This window comes from Agelaius phoeniceus, chromosome 21 (assembly GCF_051311805.1).
Source record: "Agelaius phoeniceus isolate bAgePho1 chromosome 21, bAgePho1.hap1, whole genome shotgun sequence".
Classification (NCBI taxonomy): domain Eukaryota; kingdom Metazoa; phylum Chordata; class Aves; order Passeriformes; family Icteridae; genus Agelaius; species Agelaius phoeniceus.
Window position 1 is genome coordinate 10,250,678 of NC_135285.1, and position 13,522 is coordinate 10,264,199.

The window sequence follows — 13,522 nt, forward strand, 5'->3', positions numbered from 1 at the left end:
AGAAGGGCAGGAGCACCAACAATGGTGTCCCAGAAGTCACACCCATTTATTTGTTAGTGAGGGCTGCTGTCCTCATGGCCTGATCTGGTGCCTGCACAAACTAAACATGACACCAGCTGCACTTGGAATTGCAGCCCTGAGAGAATCCGAAGCTGAAGGTGGGGCCATGGTGTCAAGTTCCTTGAACTCGAAGGCTTTCAGAGACTGGCCTTCCCAGCCCTGCACACATCTCTGCTCTTCCACCTCATTATGTCCTGGCACCACCCAGCTCAGACTGAGGCACGTGTCTTAGTAGAGATGTCTGTAACTGTTTGGAAAGCAAGGTAAAGCTGAGATCTCAGCACACCAGATCAGTCTGCAATAGAATTCTCTCAGCTATGGATAAAAACAGGGCAGTTCCATTAAAAATACCCCATTTCCAGTCCCCTGGAAATTTCTCAGTGGCTAAATATGTATGTGGTTTGAGTTATCCATGATTACACACTGGAAATTGTTTCCCAACTAGAAGAATATTATGTTTTACCATTCTGACAAGTAGAACAGAAAAAAAAACCCCAATGAAAAGTGAAACCCCAAACCCCACACCTCCATCTTTTGTACTTTCAACGCAATCCTTACCTCTAGGGTAGCGGAGGTGTCAGCTGTGGAATTGCCAGTATTATTATTGCTTGAGATTGAAGACGTTGTTTCATTTTTACCTTCAGTATCTGATTTTTCATCAGAACTTACACACTCCACATCTGCATCAAAACCTGTTGGATACCCCATTGCTTGTAAAACCTACAACAAAGCCCCATGAAAAGAACTGTGACAGAGGCAGCAGAACAGGAGCAAATACAAAGTTGATCACAACACAACAAACAATCCACCATACACTTTAAAATATTCCTTAGAATATTAGTTTTTTCCTATTTGAAATGGAGATATCCATTTCACTGGTTATCAGTAGGGAATACAATATCAATGGGGAAAATAATTTCAGGTTTCTAAAAGTGGAATCAACACAAAGCAGAATTTTAGTCTCAAAGATACTCATGAGTGTCATTCATCATCTCAAGAATTCCTTGTAAAGTAAGAAATTAAAGACACTGTTTAATGGCCTTATAAGGAAATAGTTTCATGCACGATTTCCCCCCTGTGTCTATGGACAGATCAAGAGACAGACTGTGGGGCAAACGTGACAAACAGTCTTGTGAGAATTCAAGCCTTGTACAAGATGGTACTTCTGGAGCTCAGTTCCTTCAAAAACATCCTCCATGAGCAAGGCCAGCCTCTCCCTTAACCAGCTTCCTGATCCAGCTGCACAGAGCTACCACACATAGGGCAAGGGAAACTGAAAGGAACCTGAAACTCTGCTGAAAATTTGGGGCCAAGAACAAATCTGCAGAAATGACTCTGTCCTATCCCTGAGCTGAGACCTGCCTGGGGAAACCCCCGGCTCAGCTGCCATGCACTGGGGCACATCTGGCTGCATTTTTAGGGCTTCTGCATTTTAAAAAGGTCAGATTAGAAAGTGAAATCTCACATTATTCCCTCTTATAAGACTGGAAGGCAGGGTCTGGGTCTGCTGAGAAGGGAAAGAAAGAAAGGAGAGGGGGGAAAAAAAAAGCAACTCTGACCACACCACCCATTTCCTCTTGGCTTGAATCGCGGATGTTTTGATGTGTAAATTTAGAGAAAACAGAGCTGGGTCGGCACCAGCACAGATCTGGCTGACGCAGAGAGGTTCAAGGGCAGAGCAGTCACAAATTTTCAGGGCAAGAGGGTTTTTTGGGCTTTTTTTTGTTGTTTTTTAAACTGCAGGGAGGTAGGAAAAATAAAAGAATGAGGCAAAAGGTCTGGAAGGACACACATGCAGGGAGCTACTTTTCCTGAAGGAATAACACATGCCCTCAGATGCTTCTGGACACTTTGAACTTGAAAGCACATAGGACAATGGGATTTTCAAAACTGAAATCAAAGGAAAGCAGAAAGTTGCCAGATGAAGATTCTAAAAAGGAAATTCTTGTTCAAAACAAAATGAGGCACAGAATGACAGATGGGCCTGTTCCTATCAGAAGAGCAGTTCTATTAACAGATGTTCTTTTGTAGACTCGTTTAGGCTGGGAAAGACCTTTAAGATCATTGAGTCCAACCATCCATTACCCCAGCCCTGCCACGCCCACCACTGAGCCACGTCCCCAAGTACCACATCTGGTGGATGCTCACACTGGGCATTCCAGTCTGTCCTGCTGTCATGTAGAGCACCTACAGGAAGCAACAGCAGCTTGACCAGTCTCTGAATGACACCAGTGTCCTACTGGAAATCTAACTGGATAAATCATGGTTTACCCAGTACACAGGGGTACTCTTCAGGCACCAAGGACAGAACTCTATTTCCAGGAGCTCACAAGCCAGGAATGGACACAGAGAAGGAGGGGGAGAAAGAAGCAGCCACCAACATGCCACTTCCAAAGCAACAGGAGGAAGGAGTAGAACAGAACTAAACCCCTCCCATCCAGAATTGCACCACCACATTCAGTCCACTGCAACATGAGCTGACCTGTAGAGCTCCAGGAAATTCTTCCCCCCCCACTAGCACAAAACCAGTCATGCTCTTTGAACCAGCTGTCTTTAGAGCACACAGTGAGCAGCTCAGCTTAATGATTTTTTGTTTTAATTTTGAGCTTGCATATGTCTAGTTTTAAGTACATTTCATACTCCATCCCAAGATGTGGGGTTAGCAGATTATTTCAGGCTGCCTTACCTTCACTGCCACATGGAGCTTGGCTGTTTTCTTAGAAGGTCCTGATGCTTCATAAGTCGTACCATCAACATCTACAGACATTGTGAAGACTGGGGCATGGACTGGACCAGACTGTGACAGCAGCTTATACTGAAGCCCTGGCCTGATTTGGTTCAGCCTCATCAGAGCATTCATGAGATCTATTGCTTTACTATCTAGTACTAGTACAAGATAGTAGAAGGGGTGGGGGAAGGAGGGGAAAGGAAAATGAACAAAACAAGATGAACAGAAAAATGAAACAGTTTGCATTTCAGTGCCTTCTGTCTGTATCAAGGAGCAAAACCATCCCTCAGCCTCTCAAGAGGGTGAGGAGAGCCATAACACTGTTAAGTCTTTAATAAGCCATTCTAATTCGGGGTAACAACTATAGTGACCTGGTTTTATATTAACAACATTCTGCTGCAGTTAGCTGTACTCCTCCTGCCTGCTGTAAAAGGAGTAACAGGTTTTATAGCTAATGGGGAACCAGATCCAGAACTGGCATCCAAGTGGCACAATGAAAATAGCCCCCAGAATGACTGGATCCCAGCAATGCCAAGAGACTTCTAGTCTGTGCATATGTGCAACATCAATGGTTTGCAGATTACACATCTTATTTTCCTTGTGGGAGATCTTGAGAGACCAGCACCTAACTCAGGAAGGGGAAGAGTGAAGAGAGTGCAATCTTCACTCACCAAAGTCACTGCAGTACTTTAAAAAGACCCCACAATAGAGGGATGTAACCAATAAAGTACCTTAGCTGCTTGGGCAGCTTCAGTTCTGGTATAACTTGATGGGTAATCCCATTTAAAAATGCAAATCATTCAGTTAGTAAAGCACGTCAGGGGAAATTCAGATGCACAGAGATGTGTTTGACATTCCAAATGCAGGGTGATAGAGACAACAATTTTGTTCCAAGGACTTTTTCACATGCTCTACCACACCAACACAGAGAAGCTTTTAAAGCAGCTCCCCCTGTACAATAGATCTTTGAAAACAGAGTGGAGAAGTGCTGCACTTACTTTTCCTCAGATTACGCTTCATCTTTTTATTTGGATCTTTATCATCCCCGACACTGTCTTCAAACGGTCTCTTCAGAGCAGATGAGCCTGTACCTAGGGTATAAAGTTCCTTGTAATATGGATATGCCATTAGGAAAAACACGATCCCACAGCAGGAGTCTGATTAGTCCCACACTGCTTCTTGCTTGTTTATAGAGAAAAGAACTCATCCATCAGTCACAGCTTTCTTATTGCTACATGAAAGCCAATACTGGTTTACTGCTCACTCTGCCAGGCCAGGCAGGAGCTGTGTCCAGTACCAGGTGTGGGATAAGGACTACAAACCTGCAGTGCTGCTCTCCACATTTAGTCTAAGCAAGACCTCCAACAGTATTGTTTTTACAAAAAAAATACAAATGGAAATTTTTAAAGTTAGATATATATTGTTTTCTAGGAATAATTTTTGAGTAATTCTTATTATGGACACTCACTATATGCTTTTTGACACGTCTGCAGTCTCTCCTCGCCAGCATAAGAATCAAACACTACTTCTGCTCATTGCATGCCAAGGGACTTTGTGCTTAAAGATAATCAACAGCTATATTATGGCTGTTGTGCCTCTTGTCTCTTGGTATTTCTAGAGACTAGAACTTCCAGATTTTATTCTCACAATGAAATATTGGAAAAACAAAAATCACCGCACATATAACAAAGAATAGCTTCTACTTCACATTCACAGCACATAATTCCGAACTTCACCCATTCTAAGTTAACTCCTAGTTTGCTGCTCAAGTAGTGACTTTTGGAACAAGTAATACCTACCTTCTTTGTCAGTTACTGACCAGGAATATTTCTGAAATGACTTATTTGATGGGAGGGGATCCATTTCCAAAACTTTATAGATCTGCCCAAAGGCTGATAATCTGAGCGCGTGCTGAAAGGGACAGTGGACACACACATTAATCACAGCAGGATTTCACCTCAGTTGCTCAAGTTTTTTAGTAAGTCTTTAGACACAAAACTGCTTCTGTGGTTTTGACAGACAAGAAGACAGCTTTTACAGCTGGCCTCTGCAATAGCTGTGGGAAATACTAATGTCTAAAAACATAAAACTCCTGAATTTCTGTATCACAGAATGCAGGGCACACTGACAGGAAGCCCACCCAAGGGCTCTGTGCTGCGAGCCGAGGTGGGTGCACAGGCACCCCGCTGCCTCTGCAAGGATAAGATTTCACACAAATTTAACTCTTGTACTCCTGATCTATGGTTTAACCTTTCCACGATAGTGCAGCCCAAGAACTGTCAGGACTGCCATGAAAACAAGCCATCCTGGCAGAGAATAAATGGTGCTAATGAGCTGAATTCCTCACAGTTGCAGCACACACAGAGTTGCCTACCTGAGCACTGTGTGTAATGGCTTCTTTTTGCTGAACTGTCATGTAAGACAAAGCGTCCGTGGGCTCGCGCTCGCAGGGGTCGTGCAGCCCCGGGCCCCCTGGCAGGGAGAGGAACGGGGATTACTGAGGGAACCAGCAGCAGGGTGCAAACAGGGACTGACAGAGCAGCTGAGCCCAGCTGCTGCACACAGGGCAGCAGCCCTTCTCCAGCAGGGACTCAGGCCTCACACAATGCAAACTGACCCAGGGTTTTATACCCCTGCAGTGGCCACAGACCTTATCAGAGTAAACACTGCACATGGGTGATAACATTAACTGAAATCAGTAGGTCTGGAAGAAAACACATAATTTGGACAGATATGTAGATTTCAAGGAATCTGTAGAAACCAGATAATCATTAAGTCTATTTACCTGCAACCCCTTAATGAGGTAGGGGTTAATTTATAACAAATCTAACATTCCCCGGTAACTTCTCCTGCAGTGGCAATATCATTCACACAGTTACCACTATGCAAAATCCTTTCTTTTAATTTTATATTTTAAAGAAAAAACCAATCATTTCACTCCATGGCAGGATCAGAGTTCACGGCAGGCATTTCTCATGTAATCCTACAGCAACAGCTAAATGCTTAGGTGGGCTGAGCATCCCTTTGTGTTCCTGGAGTTCACCTGGCCCCTTACCAGGAAGCAGAATTCCAGATGCCAAACACTCCATCACTCGTCGCAACGCTTCCCCAGCGCCCAAAGGTCTATTACAAGTACCTATAGATTTTTCACATATAAGCTCGAGTGGCTAGAAGACATTAAATTACGATTAGTATGGACACAAGGGTAACTGTGACTGAAAGTTAAAAATGGGGGGGAGGGGTAGAGGGGATGAACATTCACATCAGGACACTTTGTAATCCACTACAGGTCTGAGGGACAGAGACCTGCCCCAGATGAGGCCATGTCCTTGTGCAGGGTACATCTCTGTCCCCCTGGTCTGAGTCACCTTTTGGAGAGCAGCTGGTGTCCTCACTGTCTGCCCAAAAAGTCAAAAAGGAGAGGTCTCTAAAGTCAAGCCAGATGAATGTTCTCCTTTCAGAGAGCTTTCAGTTCCACACAAGAGAAACACCACCTCTGCTGCCCTACAGAGTGTTCCTCTCCATGGGCAGAGCAAACCTGCCCATGAAAGGGCAACAGCCGCTGGCAGGAGTGGCATTGTCACAGGAGCAGGATAGTTTTAGAATACTAAACAAGAGGGATGGAAGGCAACAAGTGGGAGTCTGTTGCCAATCCTCTGGGATGTGCAAGGCCCACAAAAGTATGTCCCTCTCCATGGGATCAGTGTGCCCCTCTCCATGGGATCAGTGTGTCCCTCTCCATGGGATCAGTGCATCACAGACTCAAGGACTACTTGCCTTCTCTCCTCTACACAGGGAGCAGTTAATGGGGAGCAAAGGAACAGGGGTAGAAGGAGGAGTCTCATACAAGACTCTGCTTTCTCCAGTCCAGACACTGCTGCAACTCTCAGGAGATGTGAGACATGACCCTGTGGCCTTCAGCTCTTTCTGTACTTACCCAGCCTTTCAACGGTGCCCATGTGGGGACTCTGTTGCACAAATCCCGCAGAATACGAAGGACAATTACACATGATTTTAGTCCATTTGCCCTGGCCTAAAACAAACAAAATGATTCCAATACACCTGCAAAAGCCTGGTCTTCAATTCTGCTTTTCTTTTTAAATGCACAGAGTCCTGGGATAGATTTTAAATTATTATTACTTAATACTTAATCAGCTTCATGCAAAATAAAAACACTTATATAAAAGTACACTTGAATTTAGAGAGACGTATAAAAAAGGCAGCGAAATGTCAAGATTGCTTTTGTAGCCTCATGACAACTCTGGACCAGCTGACTGTCTCCCTGTCACGTTTGCCCTCACACAGTACAGCACTGGGTTGGAATTCTAGACCTTTGCTCTAGGAGGGACTAGTCAGAAATTAAAGAGGCATTAAAATTAATACTGTCTCAAATAAAACCTCGCAAGGCTACAATAACAACAAGGTAAGAACAAAGAGCCAACCTGAAACCATTTGGCGTGCCGCAGAGACGCCAAGGCCTCCAGGCATTTCTGCCTGTCCAATAAGTCCGGAGGATCTTTCATCGCAACATTATCTACTGGTAAAAATGGGATAAAAAGAGACAGATACAATTTGACCAAGGGGTTTCTGTCACAATACAAAAAGAGCGGCAGCATCTCAATGAGATAATAAGACTCCCAGAATTTAAGTGCACGGTGTTATTTAATTTAAACAAGCCATTAAAGGTAGTAAATGTGCACGTGTGCAACAGAAGCAAAGGCATTCACTCCTTGTAAAATAATAGTAATAATAAAGATGGCCACTGCTACAGACAATCTGGGATCTTATTAAAAATGTAGAACACATTTCAGGGCAGAAAATAGCTCTATAGCACTTTTCCTTTTTATTTTTTTTTTCTGTTGGGATGTACTGGGCTTTTTTTTCCTCTTATTCTTTGTGACTTTTATTCCACAAAGGTGGCACGGAATTTCAAAGCTTCTTTGGACAAGAGGAAGATATTCTCAAAGGGTAATAAAAAAAATGTAATAGATAGAAAGTGAAATTACATCCATGCAATTGTTGAGAACTCCAAAGAAAACATTGAATATATTTGAAATAATACTGCATTAACAGTACTAGCCAGTATAATTCAATGGAAGAAATATACAGAACTGCTAGTACAATACTTTAGTTTGATTAGTCTTTCATATAACCAGAGCATATGAAAGAATGGGTTTGGTAACTTCCAGGTCATTCATGTATTTGAGAGGAAGTGCCCTCAAGTAAAAGCTTCCCAACAGCAACTGAAACCAACAGAGGAAATTCAAAGATGGATTTGAGAGACAAGACACTGATATTTTCTGTCCAGGTTTACACTTTTTTGCCTTCCCCCCCTTTATCAGCCAACTTGTAACAAACTGCTTTTAGCAGCCACATCCAATTCTACATTAAGGGGAAATCTCTATCAGTCCTTCTGTATTTATTGTATTTTAATCCAAAGGAGTTTGTGACATCCAGATTCTCTGGAAACTCTATATTAAATGACAGATTTCTGTGAAATCACATTACAAAAATACTAGTTTTAGCTGATGTTGAGAACATCTGGAATAACAAAATGAATCCATGGCTTAACTAAAACCTTGAATATGACATTCTTCTATGAATACATAGTTACTCTTGACTTAAAAATAAATAATTTGGAAATGGACTCTTTTCATTATTCATAATGATTAATTCTCCAGGTCTTTAGCGACCTTTGCAGAGGTGAATGAAATACTAAATCCATTGCAAACTGAAAACTCTGCTAGATGAGCAAAATCCAGCAAGACATCTAAAATACCAGGACAGGTTATGAGGAAAAAGTACCATCAGTTTGTTAGTTCCATCTCCAAGGACATTTCCATGGGTTCCTTTGAATGGGACTGGCTGCACAAGCAATTGCATCTTTAATGTTAAGGCTGCCTCTCCTAAGCCATTTCCTGGGAAGGTGGCTCTGGTAAAAGCACTTGATGTTATGATGAATAAAAGAGCCCAAAGCAAAAAAACCCCACCAGTGTAAAACTGAACAGAACCAGTATCTTGTCTGACAGGTGATGGTTGCAGTTCACAGCTGCTGACTCAAGTGCTATAAGCTTATTTTCTAACCCCTGTGAACTTCACAGCAGATATTTGCATTGTTTGTTACTGCCCTCATCAACAGCATTCCAGGACTGGGATTAATCACTCCTCTTGTCTGCTTTGCAAATCAGTGTCCAAATAAAAGCTGCAAAGTCTCAAAGCTCTGGCTTTCTTTGAGCACAAAAGGTCACTTTGGAACACAAGATTTGCTTCTAAATTTCCTTTGCAGTTTCGTTGTTTTCAGGAGTGACATTTGTAGCACAGGATTACTCAACATCCATCTGGGTAGTTCTCTGAGAAAACTTCACTGCAGACAATATAAACATCTGCTTAAAGCTCAAGTATTGTATCAAACAAGTACTGTCAATGAATGATCAGAATCTTCTTTTAAAACGTTAGAAATGGCAAAGGTGACTGACTGCAAAATCATCATTTTTTTGCAATGAACTGGGGTTCAGTGTTATATGAGGCTTTGCTAAAGACTGCTGCAGCCATTGATAAAGTAAATTAATTTTTCATTTAAACTACAAACCAAACAAAATACATGTCACCTGTCATTCAGGTGAACCAAAAATCTCCTAAGATGTGTTCCAACAATTGAGAACCATACATTTTCTTACAGGATTAAGACCATTTTCCAAGGCCTAATTTACAAATATCTTGGAGAATTTTGCCAGTTGCTTGTTCAGCCCCAGTGTCCTGATGTTGCAGTCTGCCAACTTTGTGGTGCAAGATTCTATTAAACAGAAAGATGAAGAGAACAGGCAGTGAAGAGGGCGAGCGGCTTGCAGCGGGCTCCCTTCAGACCCCTCAGGAGAATGGCATGTTTCTTCATGCTCTGCCAGTCAGGAAAGTGAGACCAAATCAAAATTTTCAAACGGGATTGCAAAGCTTTCCTTTTTCCCTTGTAATTTTAACAAGGGCAGCGATCCAAGGAGTTTAGTAAAGAGTAAATTCTAAAGCCCTGACGTTAGCTCACACTATGCAACGCAGAACCAATCCCTCAGGAATTCTCTCCCCACTGCTGTAGCATTCTCTTCACACAGGAGCTGCCAACTCCATTCATCTGAGCCCTACGAGGAGCCTTGTGTTCTCCAGAGAGGGGAGGCAGGCTGGGGCTTGCTGCCCCTGCAGTGGCACTTGGCCCCTTAGGAGCATCACTGGCCATGTCCTGCTCCAGGAGCAACGGGACTTCAGCCCCACTTTGGTGAGCCAGCTTGTTTGTAATTATATTATTTGTTTTACTGTATGCTCAGTAACAATAACTGGTTTTCAGGATACAAGGTTCTGGTCCAGAAAGCCCAATTTATATTTGATGCTGTGACTAAAAATTCAGTTTCTTAAGAAGTTTAAAATTTAAACGGATGCAAAATGCAGGCAAATTTAGGTGCTTGACTTCTCAACATGAGAAAGCAGAGCTTTATGGGTAGCTGTTTGTGAGAAACACCAAAATGCACACACACACTGAGCCACTATTTATTTTTGCTAAGGAGCAGCAAAAACAAATAGGACAAACACCACATCTTAAACATGAACACTTTTCCAAAGAGGTGGGGACTGAAGAGAAATCCAGGAATGTTTTTCAATACATTCTGACATCAGGGCATGAAGGCACACACAGCATTCCTACAGAACAATGGGAGCACTGGGAACGAGGGCCGTTGGCCTGACCTGGGTTGTTAGAGGACAGATTAGTGCTAATCCCACCACAGAAACCTTGGTCAGTTTTCCACAGGCTCAGGCAGTCTGGGCCTATCTTACATGGAAGATGAAAGGCAAGTTCAGCAGCACTTTGAGCTCCTTCAGTCAAAGGAATGCATGGAGCCAACTGACAGGCTTGTAAAACTGCATAGGAAGTCTACTTACATTTGGTTGACACTGTTCAGTGGTAGTGAAAAAATATGGCAGTGCTTTGGAGATCAAGGTGTTTTCACCAGTTTTCTCCAATTATTCTCCCTATTCACATGAAATTTTTTTGGTCTGATTCTATGTGATTCCAATCTAAATGGTTGGAAAGATTACAAAAAAAATTGTATCCCTCCCAACTTATTTAGTGACATCTGCATAATGCTCCATATACCTTGAAAAGGAATATGATAAATGTCTCTGTTCTTTGTGATGAATCAATGCCAAGGAACCTGGACTTTAAAATGAGACCCATGACCCTATTCCCTGCTCTCAGCAGCTGCACAGAATGACAGTGTATAACCACTTCAGGAGAGGTGGTAAAACCATTTTAAATTTCAAAAATATAGTAGAGACCTTTGAAAATATTTTAAGATACTGAAAAAAAAATAGACCACCTACGTTTTAAGCATGAGAAAGCATAAAATTCCAACTCTCCTTTAGTCTGAGATTAATTCAGAAATTCCTGGACTTCGCTGGCATTACAGCATCAATTTTTACAAGAAAATACTTGGGCAGAAGCCTTTGTGTAAAACCGTATCCCCGGTGGGAATCTCACAAATCCTTCACCATCGGAATTCGTCCTACACTTGGGGCTCTCTCATGAACATGGATGAGCTGCAGCAGCTCCAGGGCTGGTCTCAGCATCTTGTGGGAAGCTGAACAACTAAAGCAATATGCAGTTTATTTTTAATGGTCTTGGAAACAGCATTGTTGCTAATTTCAGAATAAACAGCCAGTGTAATTAAGGGATCTTTGCCATTCATCTGTTCTGTAAGATTTTTCTACATTCAACTGCTGCCAAAGTGTTACATGTCACTTGGAAAGGGATCCTTCCTGCCATCGCCTCCAACAAAACCAGGAAAAACTGACCAACATTTCTCACCCCGTCGGTTTTCCATGGGAGAGGGAGGAAGCAAAGGTCTGGTGGCAAGTCTAGAAATGGGAAGAGAGCAACAGGGAGTTCCCTAGCCCACACGGGCCCAGCTGCCTCAGTTGTCATGACAGAGAGTGGCCAGTTGGTCAAAGGTCTGACATCATCCAGTGGCAAAGTTTCTAGGGATAGGTTTGGGAAGCGGAAGCAGAAATTACTGAAAAGATTTTTTAAATACAACAAAGTATGGCTACATTTGCTCTTCTCTATTGCTCACAGTCTGTTTCCAGCCTCACTGGTACCACAGGCCCCACTCCTGCAGCACAGAACTGTGTGACACCGCGGTGAGGGAGAAGGAACGGAAAGGACTAAGTGACAGTTTTCTAGAACTATTTTACTCTAAGGACATGAGGTACAACGTTCAATTCAGAAGCAAAAGTGCTGTATCACAGCACCATAACTTCAATTGTATCCCAGTTAGGAAATTCTTAAAGCCAGAAACATACACATCATCAATCAATAAAAACTGAGGGCCAGGACGACACTCTGGCGAGCTTTGCAGGAGAGGGCTTTTACATAAAGAGAAACATTTTTATGAGTTTTTCAAGAAACTATGAACCAATCCCACTTGACTGACTTCATTTGCAAACAAGACTGTGCAGCGCCAGGTGCTCAAGAATTAAATAGCAAGTCTGAAAGAAAGGAGAACTAAGATCTAATTGTATGTCAGACTTAACACTGTAGGAATATTGCTTGAAAGGAAAACTACACATATTTACATGACATTTAAGTGACTGCTGTCTTTTTAAGGCACAAATAATATAAGTCATGGTGGCAATAGCCAGTCAAGTCACTACATGATGCACAATTAAAAACATACTTGCCAATTAACCCTGTGCTGCACAGTCAGGACATTTAGCTAGAACAGTCTTAAAACCAAATTAAAACGCTCTGTGTACCTCCTTCCTTCTTCTCTGCTTCATCTCGGATGAGAGGGGATGTGAGTATCACCTTCAAAGTGAGCTTGGGCTCCTTTGTGTTATGGATAACAATAGCTGCCTCATTTACATGCTCCTCCACCAGATACTTCTCTTCTGTAAGTTTCTGAAAGTCACCAAGAAAGATTTCAAGACTCTCCCAAATCAACTGAAAAAGTGAAGAATCTGTGTATGTGTTTCAGCTAATGAGAAGGCTACAGGGCATTGCAGCAACAAAGGCAGCCTTGCCTCCCTCATTAAAAACAATTTAAAACATTTCTTTTGTAGCCAGTGCTACAACTGCCTTACAGTTTGCTCCATTAACATGCACTGTACCACAGTCTCTGCAGTGATCTCTCTGCAGGTCTTTCAGCAGCCCTTTGGGACCTCTCTCACCCTCCAGAAGCACAAGGGCAGCCACAGATGGCTCAAAGGCCTCGAGCCACCCCTTCTGTGCAGAGCCTGGTTCCGCACACCGGTGGGTGGGATGTCTGCTCTGACCCCTTCCCTGCTGCAGTCTGCTCTGCAGCTCCCTCATTGTTGGGATGAAAATGGCTGAGCATCTGCTCTCCATGAGCCTTCAAAGCAGCAGCTCCTGAGTCTCTGAGCCTCCCTTGTTCCTTTTGTCCACTAATAGGCCTAAACCCTCCTTCAGCTACAGCATCTGATCCCTCTGCAGAGCCTCTCCTTGTCTGCCGTGCCCACAACAGTTGGAGCATTTCACCAGTCAGAGTCCTCTTCCCTCATCCCTTTCTGTAATCACTCACAGTCCTTCCCCACAGGATCTTACCTGCCCGTCTCTTGAATTTATTCAGTCTTCACATATTTTAATTATGTCTATTCTTTCATTTTATCTCACTTTTTTGAAGCACATACTAACTTCTCACTTTCAGCCCTCCTCATTTCATGCCTCATTACAAG

General features: G+C 42.8%; 1 protein-coding gene across 18 annotated transcripts in view; it reads right to left on the bottom strand.

The window, feature by feature from the left end:
* Positions 1–13,522, bottom strand: part of STRBP (spermatid perinuclear RNA binding protein) — a 75,263-nt gene that overhangs the window by 34,730 nt on the left and 27,011 nt on the right. For 15 of the 18 annotated variants that reach the window (XR_013184932.1, XR_013184931.1, XR_013184930.1 and 12 more), the window contains exons 5-13: positions 12,584–12,728; positions 7,231–7,325; positions 6,726–6,821; positions 5,844–5,955; positions 5,163–5,260; positions 4,588–4,699; positions 3,787–3,879; positions 2,747–2,946; positions 619–780 (exon numbers count right to left, since the gene is read on the bottom strand). Coding sequence is in view for 15 of the 18 variants with exons in the window: in XM_077189130.1 (XP_077045245.1) it covers positions 619–780; positions 2,747–2,946; positions 3,787–3,879; positions 4,588–4,699; positions 5,163–5,260; positions 5,844–5,955; positions 6,726–6,821; positions 7,231–7,325; positions 12,584–12,728 (1,113 nt within the window). In the remaining 3 variants the exon portion in view is untranslated. The remainder of the gene's footprint in view (positions 1–618; positions 781–2,746; positions 2,947–3,786; positions 3,880–4,587; positions 4,700–5,162; positions 5,261–5,843; positions 5,956–6,725; positions 6,822–7,230; positions 7,326–12,583; positions 12,729–13,522) is intronic. The other 3 variants (XM_077189127.1, XM_077189129.1, XM_077189137.1) reach the window with 2 other exon arrangements.